At 42.1% G+C, this 13,591-nt stretch overlaps 1 protein-coding gene across 1 annotated transcript in view; it reads right to left on the bottom strand.

Moving 5' to 3' along the window:
• The window catches only part of PTPRT (protein tyrosine phosphatase receptor type T), a gene marked incomplete at both ends in the record, with an annotated part of 470,881 nt that overhangs the window by 221,702 nt on the left and 235,588 nt on the right, over positions 1 to 13,591 (bottom strand). Inside the window, one exon of the mRNA XM_082491049.1 lies at positions 3,590 to 3,883. Coding sequence (XP_082347175.1) covers positions 3,590 to 3,883 — 294 coding nt within the window. The remainder of the gene's footprint in view (positions 1 to 3,589; positions 3,884 to 13,591) is intronic.

Here is a 13,591-nt window from a genome sequence, read left to right as displayed (position 1 = left end):
TTACACCTTCCTTTCCTTTAACCACCCCCTCAACCCCGTGTCGGGTCTTAACCTTAAGCAATCTTCCCCTTTTCCCACCTCCCTGCTGAGCAACTCTTCCCTCTGACTGACAGTGTACTGCTTTATGCCTCAAGGTCATTTCATCTTCTCCTGCCCCAAGTCACAACCTATCACAGTCTATGAAAAAGAAGAAACTCCCCCCCCCCTAAACCCCCCACAACAACAAACAAATGACTCGTTTACAAAGGCAGGTTACAGTTTGCCGTATTTGCTGGCAGTTGGCTTCTCCTGGCAGGAGGCAAGCTGAGACTTAATTTCCAGTATCATTTCTAAAGATCAAATATAAATGAAGTCTTGCAACGCTGTCCCGTAGAAACCCAAAAATATCGCCAGTGGGATAAGGGATGCCTGGGCACATGCTGTTTATAGAAATTTTGATAAGATATTATCCAGTTTAATAAAACTTCTTTGTGCTCATTTAGAGCAAGACCTTCCATAATTAGTTTTTCTGGGTTCTATATAATGAAAAACTTTTTAAAAGCCCATGTAAAACTACTCCCATTCATTCTGATCAGAAATCTGAAAATCATGAATGATCTGGAGAAGAGTCCCATCATGGTATAATGACTTTCTAAGCTCGTGCTGAGCCGTTCTGGTCGTGCTTTTGCTCTGAGGCAAGGCACTCGGGGCACACAACTGCAACTTTGTAGATGAGCTTCTGTCGCTTGACTTGAAGTGGAAGAAAAGCACGGTCCTTCCCAAATCCTGCTCTAATTGCAAAATGAAAAAAAAAAAAAAAACGAAGAATTTCATTGCAAGGTGTGCCTAAATTGAAGGCTATGCCAGTAGTTACTCAAGACCCCCTAGCACACGAGTATCGGTCACCTACACAAAAAGACACTAAGGAGATCATTTAGTAAAAGGGACATCGACTTCTCGCTGTTGGAAGGTTGCAGACACCTTCTGTTTCTGGTTACGCCGACTTCTTGCAATTTAAGTAAGTAAATACTACTTCTCCAGTATAGGTGATACTCTTCACTATTATTCTGCAGTTAATTCTGTTATCTTTATTAGTGGGCCTAATTAACACAGTACCAACATTAAACAGCCCAGTAAAGCAGGACTACTCCAGTCATCTACTGATTGCATACAAATGTGTAGGAGTTTGGTACTTCCCTCTTGCTAAGAAAAAGCAGTAACAAAGAAAAGAACCAAAATAAACACTTAAAAAAAGCAGCATCACTCAAAACCCCCTCTGTTTTCATTGATGTCATTCATTAGGTGCTATACGAAAAATCAAGTAAGTAGTGCTGTTTTCTTGGTTCAGCACATTTTGGAAAAACTTTACCGTGGAAGTTTTGTATAATTATCCTCAAAATAGGGTATTTTGAAGGAGTTCCATGACATATGGAAATTGGAATAATGAGTTGCATTTTCTTGCCTATCATTTCAGTTGGCATTTTGTGGAAGTTGTACATCTTTAGATATTGGATAAGTCTCTCCCCTCCTTCGAGACTGTGCTTAGATCAAGATCATTACAATTTCTCCCACCCAATGCCCTAAACAAAACATAAATGCCACCACCATTAATCTCAACAAGCTCTGTATGACAACTAACATTAACAGAACGGCTTTCTCCAGTTAGATTTTCATTAGTAAATTAGGATGGAAAATAGTGAGTGGCACAGCTTAGCCAATTTGAACAAATTATCTACGTCATCCTTCATGATGTCAGTCGATACCTATGCTGAGCAAGGAAACTCAGCAATTTGGGATCCAGTACAAGACATCATTAAGCACAAAGCCAACATCTTTAACATCTTTTTTTTTTTTTTTTTTTCTTTTTTACCCCTGAATTAAGCTAAAGCAAGCATTCTTTGCAAGTAACACAGAGAAGTTTGTGAGTTTGGCTGCTGCAGGGAGTGTGCCTGCAAAGTCACAGTGCGTGAGCTACACACCAAATCTCAGCACGTCATTTTTCCGGATGCAAACGCACAGTCCCGGGCCCGGCCTGAAGGTATTTCTGCTGAGAGTTAGAGAATTTGACCACACTAGTGAAGGACGAGACAGCCAAAAGATGAGTAGCAGAGCACATGCCAATTTTCCAAAGAGGCCAAGGCCATCATCCATGATACTTCATGCTTCTCACTTCATGCTTCCAGCTGCAGAAAAGCCTCCAAACATCTGTCTTCTACCAGTGGACAGGTGCCAAATACAGCAAACACCTCTGTGGCCAGATCCTCATGCTCAGATTTATTTATTTTTTTTTTAAACAAGTCTTCTCAAAGAGACACTAAACGTTCACTGCTTTATAACCTGTGGAACGCGGGAAAGGCAGTAAGGACGTGCTCCCCCAGCCCACAACGCACTCAGCCTGTCAGGCTGCGGCTCTCGGTAGAGGAAGAGGATAGAATCATAGAATTGCTGAGGTTGGAAGGGACCTTTAAGATCATCAAGTCCAACCATTAACCATGCTGCTGGGGATGCTCGTGGTGTGACAGCGGGTGAGGAATGCTATACATTGTACTGCTTAATCCCGTCCCAGGTTGGCATTTGGCTGTTCTGGAGGCATTCTTCACGCTTCAGACTTGTTATTTGATCAGAAAGAGCAACTGGAACCAGAATGCTTTTGGATAAGCTCTCCATTACTTAAATACGCTTGCTGTAAACCTCTAATTTGTGGGGAGGGAAGGACGGTTGCAGAAAAAGGAGAGCAGGCTTTTAGTCTCTGTCCTTTGTACATAGCACAGTAAGGACCTTGCAAAAATTGCAAAAATGCAGACCTTGAGAAGACAGTTGTGTCGTGGAAAAACACTGCTAGGTAGAAAACTGCTTTGTTCATCCCCTTGCAAGGCACAGAGCTTGATTTCCCTTAATGGCTAATGATTAATGTATGAAAACAGGATGAATAGCCAATATATCTGAAACATGAGGAACATGATCCCTCAGTTTTCCCTGGAAAGGCCGATATAGGTGAGAAAGAAGATAGACTTTTCCTGTCCCTGGATCAAAATTGATCTGTTCTAATATGAAAGACAAAGGGAAGATGCTGCACAGTGTTTGAACAGGTTTCTTTGTCAGAAGTGAGGAGAAGAATCAGTTTCATCAAATGGAATACAAAAATGCGTTTTAAAAACTAAATGCTTACTGCTTCCCTACACTGCAGTCATAAATTGACAGCACTGTCAATTTGTTAATAACCAATGCTGAACCATTACCCAAGACCAACATATATTTTGTTATGCACTTACAGGGTGAAAATTTTATAACAGACAAGTCTTAAGAACAATTTACCTACTGGAGAATTGGTTGGAAAACTCTCATCTGCTTGCTCGTTTCAACAGAAAGCAGCCATACACTGTAGCAGAAAGTTTGGCAAATACACTACGTGCATAAAAACAACAGTCTGTTGAACACTTGCCTATGGAATAAAAATTAAAGTATTCTAGGATATATGAAAATTCATAATGCCACTTCAGATCACTGACGAAGCACATCTACCGTAAGGCTGTGTGGAGGAGCGTTTGTTAACGTGTAAGCAAGCAAAGCAAACTGCCCGTGCCGTATTACGCAGCAGCAGCCACCCTACCTGCGCATTTCGTTCTTGTTGTGAGTGGCGGTCCAGGGGGGCCCGTGCCTCCTTCTCCAGGGCGAGTGAGCAGCACTCTGATCTCGTACTCCACATCAGGATCCAAATGCCACAGTTTATAATTAGGAGAGTCTACAATGTGCGTTTCTGCCCAATTCCCAGTGGTCGTCCGATATTCCACCTCTTTCAAGATGATGGGCCCATCTCCAATGATGGAGTTGGCGTTGGGTTTGATCCACAGGTACGTGGCTCCGACAGCCAGCAGCTCCGGAGGGGCGATAGGAGTTGGGGGTTCTGTAGACAAAAAGAAATCATGAGAGGCCTGAGACAACTTTGTCAAAAGGATCACATTTCCACTATGTATCTGTATAGCAAGGCGGCCCAAAATCCTTTGGGACACGGGCACAGTTTCTCCTGTCATTTACCAAATCTTTCGTAAGAATTTAACCGGTTACTGAAAAGAATTTGGCTTCTTTTATTTGTGCTAATAATTCAGCCCCCTGACACTGGGGGTAGTGTTACTAATTCAGAAACACCTGCAAAAAACACAGAAACTGCAAAATAACTTTTGTTTGAGATATAACACACAAGTCACTTTCAAAGATCAGAAGGTTTATACTCATTTGCTCCTTTAAGCATATGAGCAATAGCGGGTTAATATAATCTCGGAGGGTGAGGGAGGAAAGAAGGCTTAAATAAGACGACGGAGTGCACTTAGCATATACCCTGTTTAAAAAGGGTCCAGTACAACAGCTCTTCCTCTGCCCCGTGACCCGACGTGGCAGAGCATCACAATCATTGATCGCGGTACTGTGGTTCAGCCAAAGTCTAATGCTTAACACGGCACTATTAGCAAGGAGTGGAAAACTCAAATCACTTGCTCATTTTGTGAATTTACCAAGCAAAATAAAGGTTAAAAATAGGATCTTTTTTTTTTTTTTTTAATCAAAGCACTGGCTGTGTGCCTTAAAAAATGCTAGGAAATTTAAACACTGGGGAACTTCCCATGGTCACCGATAACCGTAGTCAGGATGCTGCTGGAACTGACTCCAGCTGGGGCTCTTGGGAGCTCCGAACGAGGAAAAGCTCTAAGGCATCAGTGAATCACCACCTCCTGTCATGTTTGACTGCAAAGTTTCCTTAACTTCACGAGCAAAGGTACTCAGGCAAAGTCTGCATGAGACTTGAAGAGCGCTTAGTTTTCTGAAAAGCACCATGAGGGGCAGGAACCCGGCCGCTGAATATCACCTCTGCGATAAAAAGAAAAGCAAGCCAATAAAAGACATCCCAGCAGCACCCTGTGATAAAAACGACAAAAAAATCTACAGGGCTCTGGCTGCCTGCCTGATTTTTATTCCCCCCCATCAGTGTATAAATAACGCTTGCATATTGGAAGCCGCATGAAGAGCATATGCCTTGTGGTTTTGAAAACCTGAGCTGAACTGTGCAAGATTATGAGCAATTGCTTTAATCTCATCTAGCTTTCCCTCTGACACACTCTAACGGGATTTGCCCTCAGCCCAGAGGACACAAACTCTATTCTCTTGTGAAAATAAGGTGACGAAAAGGACATCTCTGTCTCAGAAAAAGAAACCTATAAATGTTACAGCATGACATTAATTTTAGAGTTCTGTGGGAGTTATTCTAAACCCCTCTTAAAAGTGATTCCTCAAAGAACCCAGAGAGCTGGAAGAATCCAAGACCCGCAGAAATGTGGAGGAAAAGAGTTTGAGCACCACGTGATGGGAGGAAGATGGGACTTTTCCCCTCTGGAGAATTCTTGCAGGTTACCATCTGCTCACTGAAGAGAAACAAATGCACAGAAACCATTATTACGCAAAACGATCAACTGAAATGTTACTTAATTTCATTTCCTCTGGCTAAATAATTACAATGAACGACGCTGTCTCCTTGAGACAGTAGTTGTGCACTGTACCTCTGAAAAAAAAAAAAGCCATCCGAATTGTAATTGTAGCAGGTATCCAACATGAACAAAAACTAGTGTCACGAGCTAAGTTTTTCGTGGAAGGTTTGTTTCTGCTTTTATTTTGCATTGGTCCATTAACTCCTGCCAGAATCTTTTTCAGATACAAAATGTCAGGCTGATTACGTTTTGACTTAGTAAGGTTATTTCTGCAAGAAATTTGTTTTCATGAAATGCACGTAGATACGTTTATCATTAAAAATCAAATTATTATAAATCACAAACAGTTTATTACTTGTTTCTTGGTGCAAGACAATTAAAAGATAGACTTAGTGATTTTTATTCCCAATGCAAAAAATGACATCTTACAAGTCACATCACAGCTGAACATAAGACAAATGAAATATTAAACTCCATTCTCCTGGGCTGTAGACTTCAACAGTAACATGATCCAGGTTACTCTGGGATTTGATTGCAAGTTAGAAGAGATTTACAGGACTGAGCTTAATTAATAGAGCACTTTGTCCCGATAAACAGACATGAAAGTCTCGTCTAGCAGGTTTAGAAACTATTATTGCCAAACTGATTTAAGTTAAGATGACACCCAGCACTACTGTCTCCTCTCTCTATTTTAGGCCAAATCTAAACACACAGAGCCCCCCCCAAAAGTGATGGTGGTTTTCCCTTTCTTCCCTCTGTCAATTTTCCCCTTTCTAAGTATCATTTGAAAAACAGGTGCTGCAGAATATCAGAAAATTAGGAATTTAAACTGTTGCTCCCATTTTCCGAATTTAAGAAACTAAGACAAGCAGCCCTTACAGTAATTACTCAAGGCTCAATCCCACTCACTGAAAATAATGGGCTCTTTCCTACTGGCACCAACTGGACAAGAAGCAAGTTTTTTAATATCGCTCTGTGCCAAATTACCGAAAGTGATCTAAACAAGTTACCCATTATTTAGCAAAACTAGCACATAAATAAGGACCATTTTTTGCCCTGTGTAAGTAAACACGCTTGTCAGTTACAGACGACCAGCCTGATGTTATGAGCTCAGTATTTTAATTAAAATCTCTATGTGATCTTGATTAAATAAACACGGTGACAGATTGGCCTTGTACACATATAATTGCGATCAACCTTATTTTAAGCCCCATTTGATCCTGACAGTGTTTTATACTGCAAGCTTTGCCTGGCCCTGTTGCTCCCTTTTAGCCGCCGTCCCTCCTCCTCCAGGCACAGAGGCGAACGCCGCAGCTTCCCCAGGAACGGGGACATCGGGAACTGGGTTGCTGCAACCCGAACAAGATCTCCCCCGAATCCCAGACTCAGGAAGGGCACACAAAAATGGGGTTCCCGGGTGCACTCTTTCAAGGAAAGCAGTAAAAGCTTAAAAGTGGAGTTACTGAACACAAGTAGACTTCATCGCCTGTGCAAAGCAGGTCCAGCTGTGCAGACACCAAGGGAACTTGGGGGGTGCCTTTCTCCTCCCATTAGCAGAGGCAATACAGCTGTGGTGTACAGCTGAGAAGGCTGAACACTGTTCGGGCTTTAAAATGACAGAACATTTAGTAGCGCAGAGAGTGAGAGAAAACAAAACTAACAAGAAGGACCAAAAAAGACCAAAGAGAATCACAGAATATCTCAAGTTGGAAGGGACCCATAAGGACCACTGAGTCCAACTCCCTGTTCCTCACAGGACTTCCTAAAACTAAACCCTATGATTAAGAGCATCATCCAGACGCTCCTTGAACTGGTGCCCTGAATACAATACTTTCCAATACACGTGTGGAAAACATATTTTACTCTTTGGCAACTGCTCCTGAGCATTTCTACTCTACTACTGGAATATTTCTCTCTGTGATTTTCTAAGCAAGGCAATTCTAAGCAAGTGTTAGACGATGGGCTCCGTGCATCCTTCAGATGCAACAGGGCAGACTGAAACGTGAAAGAGAAATCCCCATCAACTGTTTTCACTGTCTCCTATGAAATAATCCGTAAGAAACAGGAATTATAAAAAAATAATCCTAAAACATCTGGATAAACTGCTTAAGCTATGGATTTTATAGGAATAAAGCTTTAAGTTTTTTTGAAAATTCTTTCCTTGTTCATAAGATCGTCTGATAAAACGCACAACCAAGGTGACCACGAGCTCTCATTTGCATTTGTTGGCCTACGGATGGTTTCAGACAAAAAGAACCCCTAACTCTACAAAACACTAGTATAACACGAAGTTCAACGATTCTGTTTCTGAAGCGCAGATCTGTACCTTTATTTTGTTACTGAATAATCAAGCCAACACGTGACATTCTTAACACGATTCCCCTCAAGCACTGAAATGAGCTCTCAATTTAGGACTGAAGAGAACCAGAAAACAAAACCAGAGAGAACCCAGAAAAGGCCGACACGCCCGTTAAAGGAGAGGGAGAAAGGAGGTTTGTATCTGGCTGGGCCACCCAGTTTGTACCATTCACACCGCCCCGTGACCCTGCGAGTCCTCCCAAAACATCAGCGGTGCACACCCCGTACCCAGCCAGACCTCCGGAGCGGCAGGAAAATAGCTGCAACACGCACACGCAGCCCGGTTTTGTTCTCTCACGCGCATACAAAATACAGTCACAGGTTCTAAAAATAAGACCAGAAGAGACACTGTGTTTTTAATTCTTCGGGGGTTGAAGAGGTGGGGATGGGAGCTGCTATCAAAAGGTATTTGCCTGACAAGCAGGATCTGTGCTTTCAAACACGATACGGCTTATTGCCCTACTAATGGGAATTGTAAGCTTTTCTCACAGCGTCCTAAATGAGCAGCTGTAGACTGCGCTTGCCAAATGGATAAGGATGGGACTGGAAGGCAAGGAAACCAAATGTCAAGCTTCTCAGAACTTTTCTAAAGCAAAAAAAAATACGTAACAAAACATATTTGTACAGTTTTCTACACAATAGTCACAGACTGTTACAATTTAAAAGCTATTGAGAACATAGGTACTTAAATTTGCGTTTAAGAAGGCAAACTCGGCTCTTGTAAGAAAAAATGGAATAATTTTAAATCCCTGTGTTCTTCTTTTTTGCCTCTCCATCCTTTAGGCAGAACTTGTCACCTTTGCACAACTGTTTCGCACACCTTATTGCCGGCTATTAGAGATTCACTTGCCTGTCTGAGCAGCGTCCGTGAGTACCCTGTCTAGTTTTCCACCACAGCAATAAGCTGAGCTGTGAATGACAGGTTTTATATTGGCATCGCTTATTAGCACGCTTCCTCCTGCTGTAATAAATGCAGCGGTTGAATTTTGTTTTCCAGTGATTGTCCAAACTTCCAGTTCCACTCATCGAACAAAGAAATGGCACAAAGATTTTCCAATATTTAGCATGAGACTATTTCACTGTGCTGACACTGTACTAACAGTTTCTTGTCTAAGAGAGAGACATTCAAATCTGTCTCCGAGTAATGTAACAGGCTGACAGCAGTGGCACACGTCAACCGTGTTGGAAGAGCATGGCAGTGGCATTAATAAAGTGATTCATTAATTCACTTGGATGGGTAAATTGCACCAGCACGCAATACAGTCTGTCTACTCTCCAAGAAAAGTGCCCATAACTGATTCTGAAATCAACAGTTTTGAATATTTAATAAAAGCCAAAATGCAGGAAAGTGAGAGAAGAGGAAGATCTAGTATTTCTACAGCCTATAGAACAAGGGACAATGGTTTTGTAGATTTATACATTTTACAGGTGCAAAAGCCTTTACTGTTCTTTTTGAATCTCATTATGAAACAGTCCCAGCAGGCAAACATCACCCTTAAATGGCAAAGTTTAACCTCCGATCCTTCATGAGCATTCCCATACTATGTGATGCAGCCCTGTGGGCGTGCAAGTCTCTTCTTGCCCCTGTTGAGATCAACAGATCTCAACAGATCTCAACAGATCTCAACAGATCTCAACAGATCTCAACAGATCTCAACAGATCTCAACAGATCATCCTCATGAACTATCAGCCACAGGATGCTTACGTGCTTAGTAATCAAAGACTGACAGACGAAAATAGAAATTTACCCTTTCAGCTTGTGGCAGGTTGGTTATTTAGCTGAAGAGCCGGGACACTGGTGCAGCAAGTGGGGGGCTGCACTTAGCTACTGCTACGTTGTTCTATGGGTTAGCAAAGTTAGTGTCAGTACTCTCCATCGGATGCTTCTTCCCAACACAGGACTTACTAACACAGCGATAAGGAACTTTAGTACTCTGTGATAGACACTCATTTGCCACAGCATATCATGTGCTTTTTTCTTCTCAGTTTTCCCTTAAGAGATAATGCTTTTGTCTACAAGGCATTTGCCATACCTTTCATGTACAAGAAGTGGGGGTGAAAATAAAAATGATCCAGAAGGATGTGAAAGAATTGAGCAAAGTGGTCAAAGAATTAGCACAACAGCAATGCAAAACAAGAGAGGAGCAGATCTCCGGGGACAGCAATCAGTATCACCAAAGAAAGCCACTGGAGCAAGGCAGCCAATATTCGGCAGGATGCTTGTCCTCTGACATTCCCCAAACACCAAAATTCAAAGACTACAGACTATTCCCCTTACATCTCACAACAGCACAGGTGTAGTACTTATATACAAAGGGAGAAACTGCTGCAGCCTGATGAAAATGAAGAATACATATCCTTTATATATTTTCCCCTTAGAAAGAAGTGGAAATGCTCCTTGCTGATTTGACTAGGTATGTTCTAAATTAAGCAACCGGGCTGCCTAGGTTTAAAGAGAAGAACACAGTAATGCTTACAAAAGTTACTATAAAGCAGCAGAAAACCTCTTAACCGTTTCCTAAAAGCACTGCAGTCACCACACGAGAGAGCTGGAACAAACCCCGGTTGAATAAAGTTTATCTGTTATTAGTGTCATCGTGCCAAATAAAAATTTACAAAGTTGCCCTGAGACCAGAAAAAGCTGGTAGAGGCCCATCGCCTCCTACCAACCCTTCTAACCGTGTTACAGGTTAAAGGAGAGGAGCACCAGATACCAAGTGGGAATTACAATAGCATACTATTTCATTAGCATTTCAGACTATTTGTGTCTCAGAAGCTTAGCCCGAATCCCACCAGAGCCTCAGAGGATGCTTTCATTCTCTAATAAAGAAGAAAATAGCATCGGATTAGTTGAACAGTATCTCATTTCCCAGCGTAAATTAAGTGAATTAGATGGAAGACTCTGTGCTCTAATTGTAAAGCTTATTACAAGAACTCACACAGATTAGAACGGAACGCTTCTCTTCGAGTCATCGTTTGTACTGTAAGAGAGGAAAAAAGGTGCCTATAGACTCTCCCGTGGCTCTGCGATGGCTCAGTATTGCTATGTAGGAATCTCCAGTAGTGCAGCAAAACACATTCACAAGCCACCAAGAGGGCGAGAAGGCAACGCTTCTTGGCTGGACAACTCACACGGACTACCTGCACACAGGCAGTCTCTCCAGGTGACCTCCAAGAGTGAAAGCTCCCCCGGGTTGGGAATCACAGACAATTAACTCTCATTTTTAAAGTGCATATAATTTACTGAGTTTTTCAACTGCAAAATGACATCATGAGCAAGAGCAGCAGTATGCTCCCTGTTGCTTACAGAATGACTTTGTTATGGAATGACATTCTGTTTACAGAGCTCTTTCATGAACCACGAGAGGTCCAACACAAAGACTTCTGTGCATTAAGAAGTTAGGCATCCACAAACAGATTACCAATACCCTCTCTTTTACTGTGTAGCTTCGATACGTTCAAGCCTGTACTAGTGATCTCAGGCTCCCTTTTATAGTCAATGAAGATAAATTTCAGAGAGTACAACTTATCTTAAGGTACATATCTAAGACAGTGAAAATTAATTGCTCTCTGATCCCTCCCTCTTTTGACTGGAATTAAAATGTAGGTGAGATGCATTTTACCTCCTTGCTCAGCACCCGTCCGTCAGTGTGGAATACAGCGAGGTACCGCACCAGTTGGCCCATTAAGGGGGAAGCCACAAAGCAAGCTGCACAAAGAACTGCTCAGCAAGAAATAATACTGAGCACCCGTACGCTCTTTGAATGCCCTCTGAATGCCCTCATTCAGGGCAGCAGAACTCAGGTGCTGCAGTCTAAAATGATCACACGAAGATAAATGATTACGCTTTTCTCTGGAAACGATAAGCACAACTCACTTTCCTTTTATATATGCAGCCAGAGCATGCATGACAGTGATGCCCTTTGATTTAATAATTCAATACTTAAAGTGCTTGTCAATGAAAGAATTTCGTTCTCTCACTAAGACTGTTCCGAGGCGGGAGCATCGGGAGCATTAGCCCATTCTGTTGGGATTGTGTCACACAGAGAAAAAAGGTGCACTTTTCATTTGACCAAAAAAACAGTAAAAATAAAGAGACCATGACTTTCTCCAACCAGCATCTGACTGCTCCATTTTGCTCCTCCAGGAGCATGTCCAGCGTGCTTGAACCAAGTCCAATTCTCCAAACTCATCCTTGATGTATTTTCCTCACACCACAATTAGTAATTTTTAATTTTTTCTACTTTCTTCATTTCTTGAAGCTTGCCCTTGCTGACAGATGCATCAGATATGCATGGACTAACACTTCCTATTAGTCTTCAAATGACCTATGAAGAAAACCAAGGCAGGGCTTAACATAAGATGCATATCTGAATGCAGTAATTACTAAAGTATCACTAAGTACGAGAACTGAGCATCACCTCTCCTTCAACAAGGGAGGTGAAAATACCGGAGCTTTCCAGAAACTGGTGAAAATATACTGATTTCTCCACTAGAAACTACCACAACTGCGCATGCACCAACAGCCCTTCAAGTAGCAGGTTACTTCTGAACCTGTGTCTGAGTTCTCTCTTTTCCCCAGGTGAGAAATCCCAGGGTCACTGTAATCTGAGCATATTTACACTCCACACTGCTTCCTTTAACAGCCAATTCTGTAGCATTACAGTTTGAAACATCAGTCTATGGGAGGCTCTTCTTTCTTATGGCTCCACCAAGTCTGTAGAAAGATGTGGAAAACTGCATCCACGTCCTATCAAAAAGAAGGTCCTCTCCACCAGTCAGTAGTCAGGGCCACCTTTAGCTCTCTCTCCTCTTTCTAACACCATGGACTATTTAGGCTCATATATCATGTGTTATTAAATCTATTTCAGCGTTCTGCATGAACAAGCTGCTAATCTCCCATAGGGACTACAAATGTAAACTCCACAAGCAGCAAAAAAAAAAGTAGAAAGGCGGGAATAAACACATAAACCGTGAAACATGTAATTTCGGGTCAACTCAAGTTCAAGCACCTTCATCAGTTGCTATGCTACCAGCTTATGATGGTGGGAAAGGATGAAGGCAACAAGATTTTATAGCTTCGTCTATAGAAGCTATTTAGCAACTTTTGCTTTCTGGCGCATCTCTGTCCGCAGAATGAAGGATCGTTAGTCTCTAAGCTGCTGAAATGGCAAGTGACTGGAGGTATTGACTACTATGAGGCAGCATGGAATGGTTTGTCTGGATTGATTAAGTAGCTTAATCCATAGCAACTTGCTAGGTTTGCAGGAAAAGCCTGAGGCAGGATTCTTCCTTTCATTTAAGGCAAAGTGGGGAATTAGACATCCCATTGCCCTTTACCACCCTCGTCCACAACCTAAAGATGTGCAGAAGAGATGAAGAACAGTAAGAAGAACCGAGGCAATAGCCAGGCTATAATGTTTAAACATGATAGACCACCACAGTGGAGACTTGTAGATCCAGTAACAGCCATTCTGCGGTTCCACATTGACACTGATCTCTCTTCTTGTCCCTGTCTATGGCAGGGGGGTTGGAACTTGGTGATCTTCAAGGTCCTTTCCAACCTAAACCATTCTATGATTCTTGCAAATCCATTACTTACCCCAGAGCAGAGTCAGCTTAAAGAATGAGGACACTGGTGTGGCACACACAGTGCGTTTCAAGGAACTGCTCACAGTTAGTCCTCACAACATACTGGTGAAGAAAGCCTAAGCATCTTGCTTTATAACTGGAAATAATGATTAAGTGATGGCTGTAGAGCCAGAGAGTGAATGTAGTC

The sequence above is a fragment of the Vanellus vanellus genome, assembly GCF_965231255.1.
Source record: "Vanellus vanellus genome assembly, chromosome: 15".
In the NCBI taxonomy this organism is placed as follows: domain Eukaryota; kingdom Metazoa; phylum Chordata; class Aves; order Charadriiformes; family Charadriidae; genus Vanellus; species Vanellus vanellus.
Note: the sequence above shows the minus strand (reverse complement) of the source record. Positions and strands in the feature narration are given on the sequence as shown.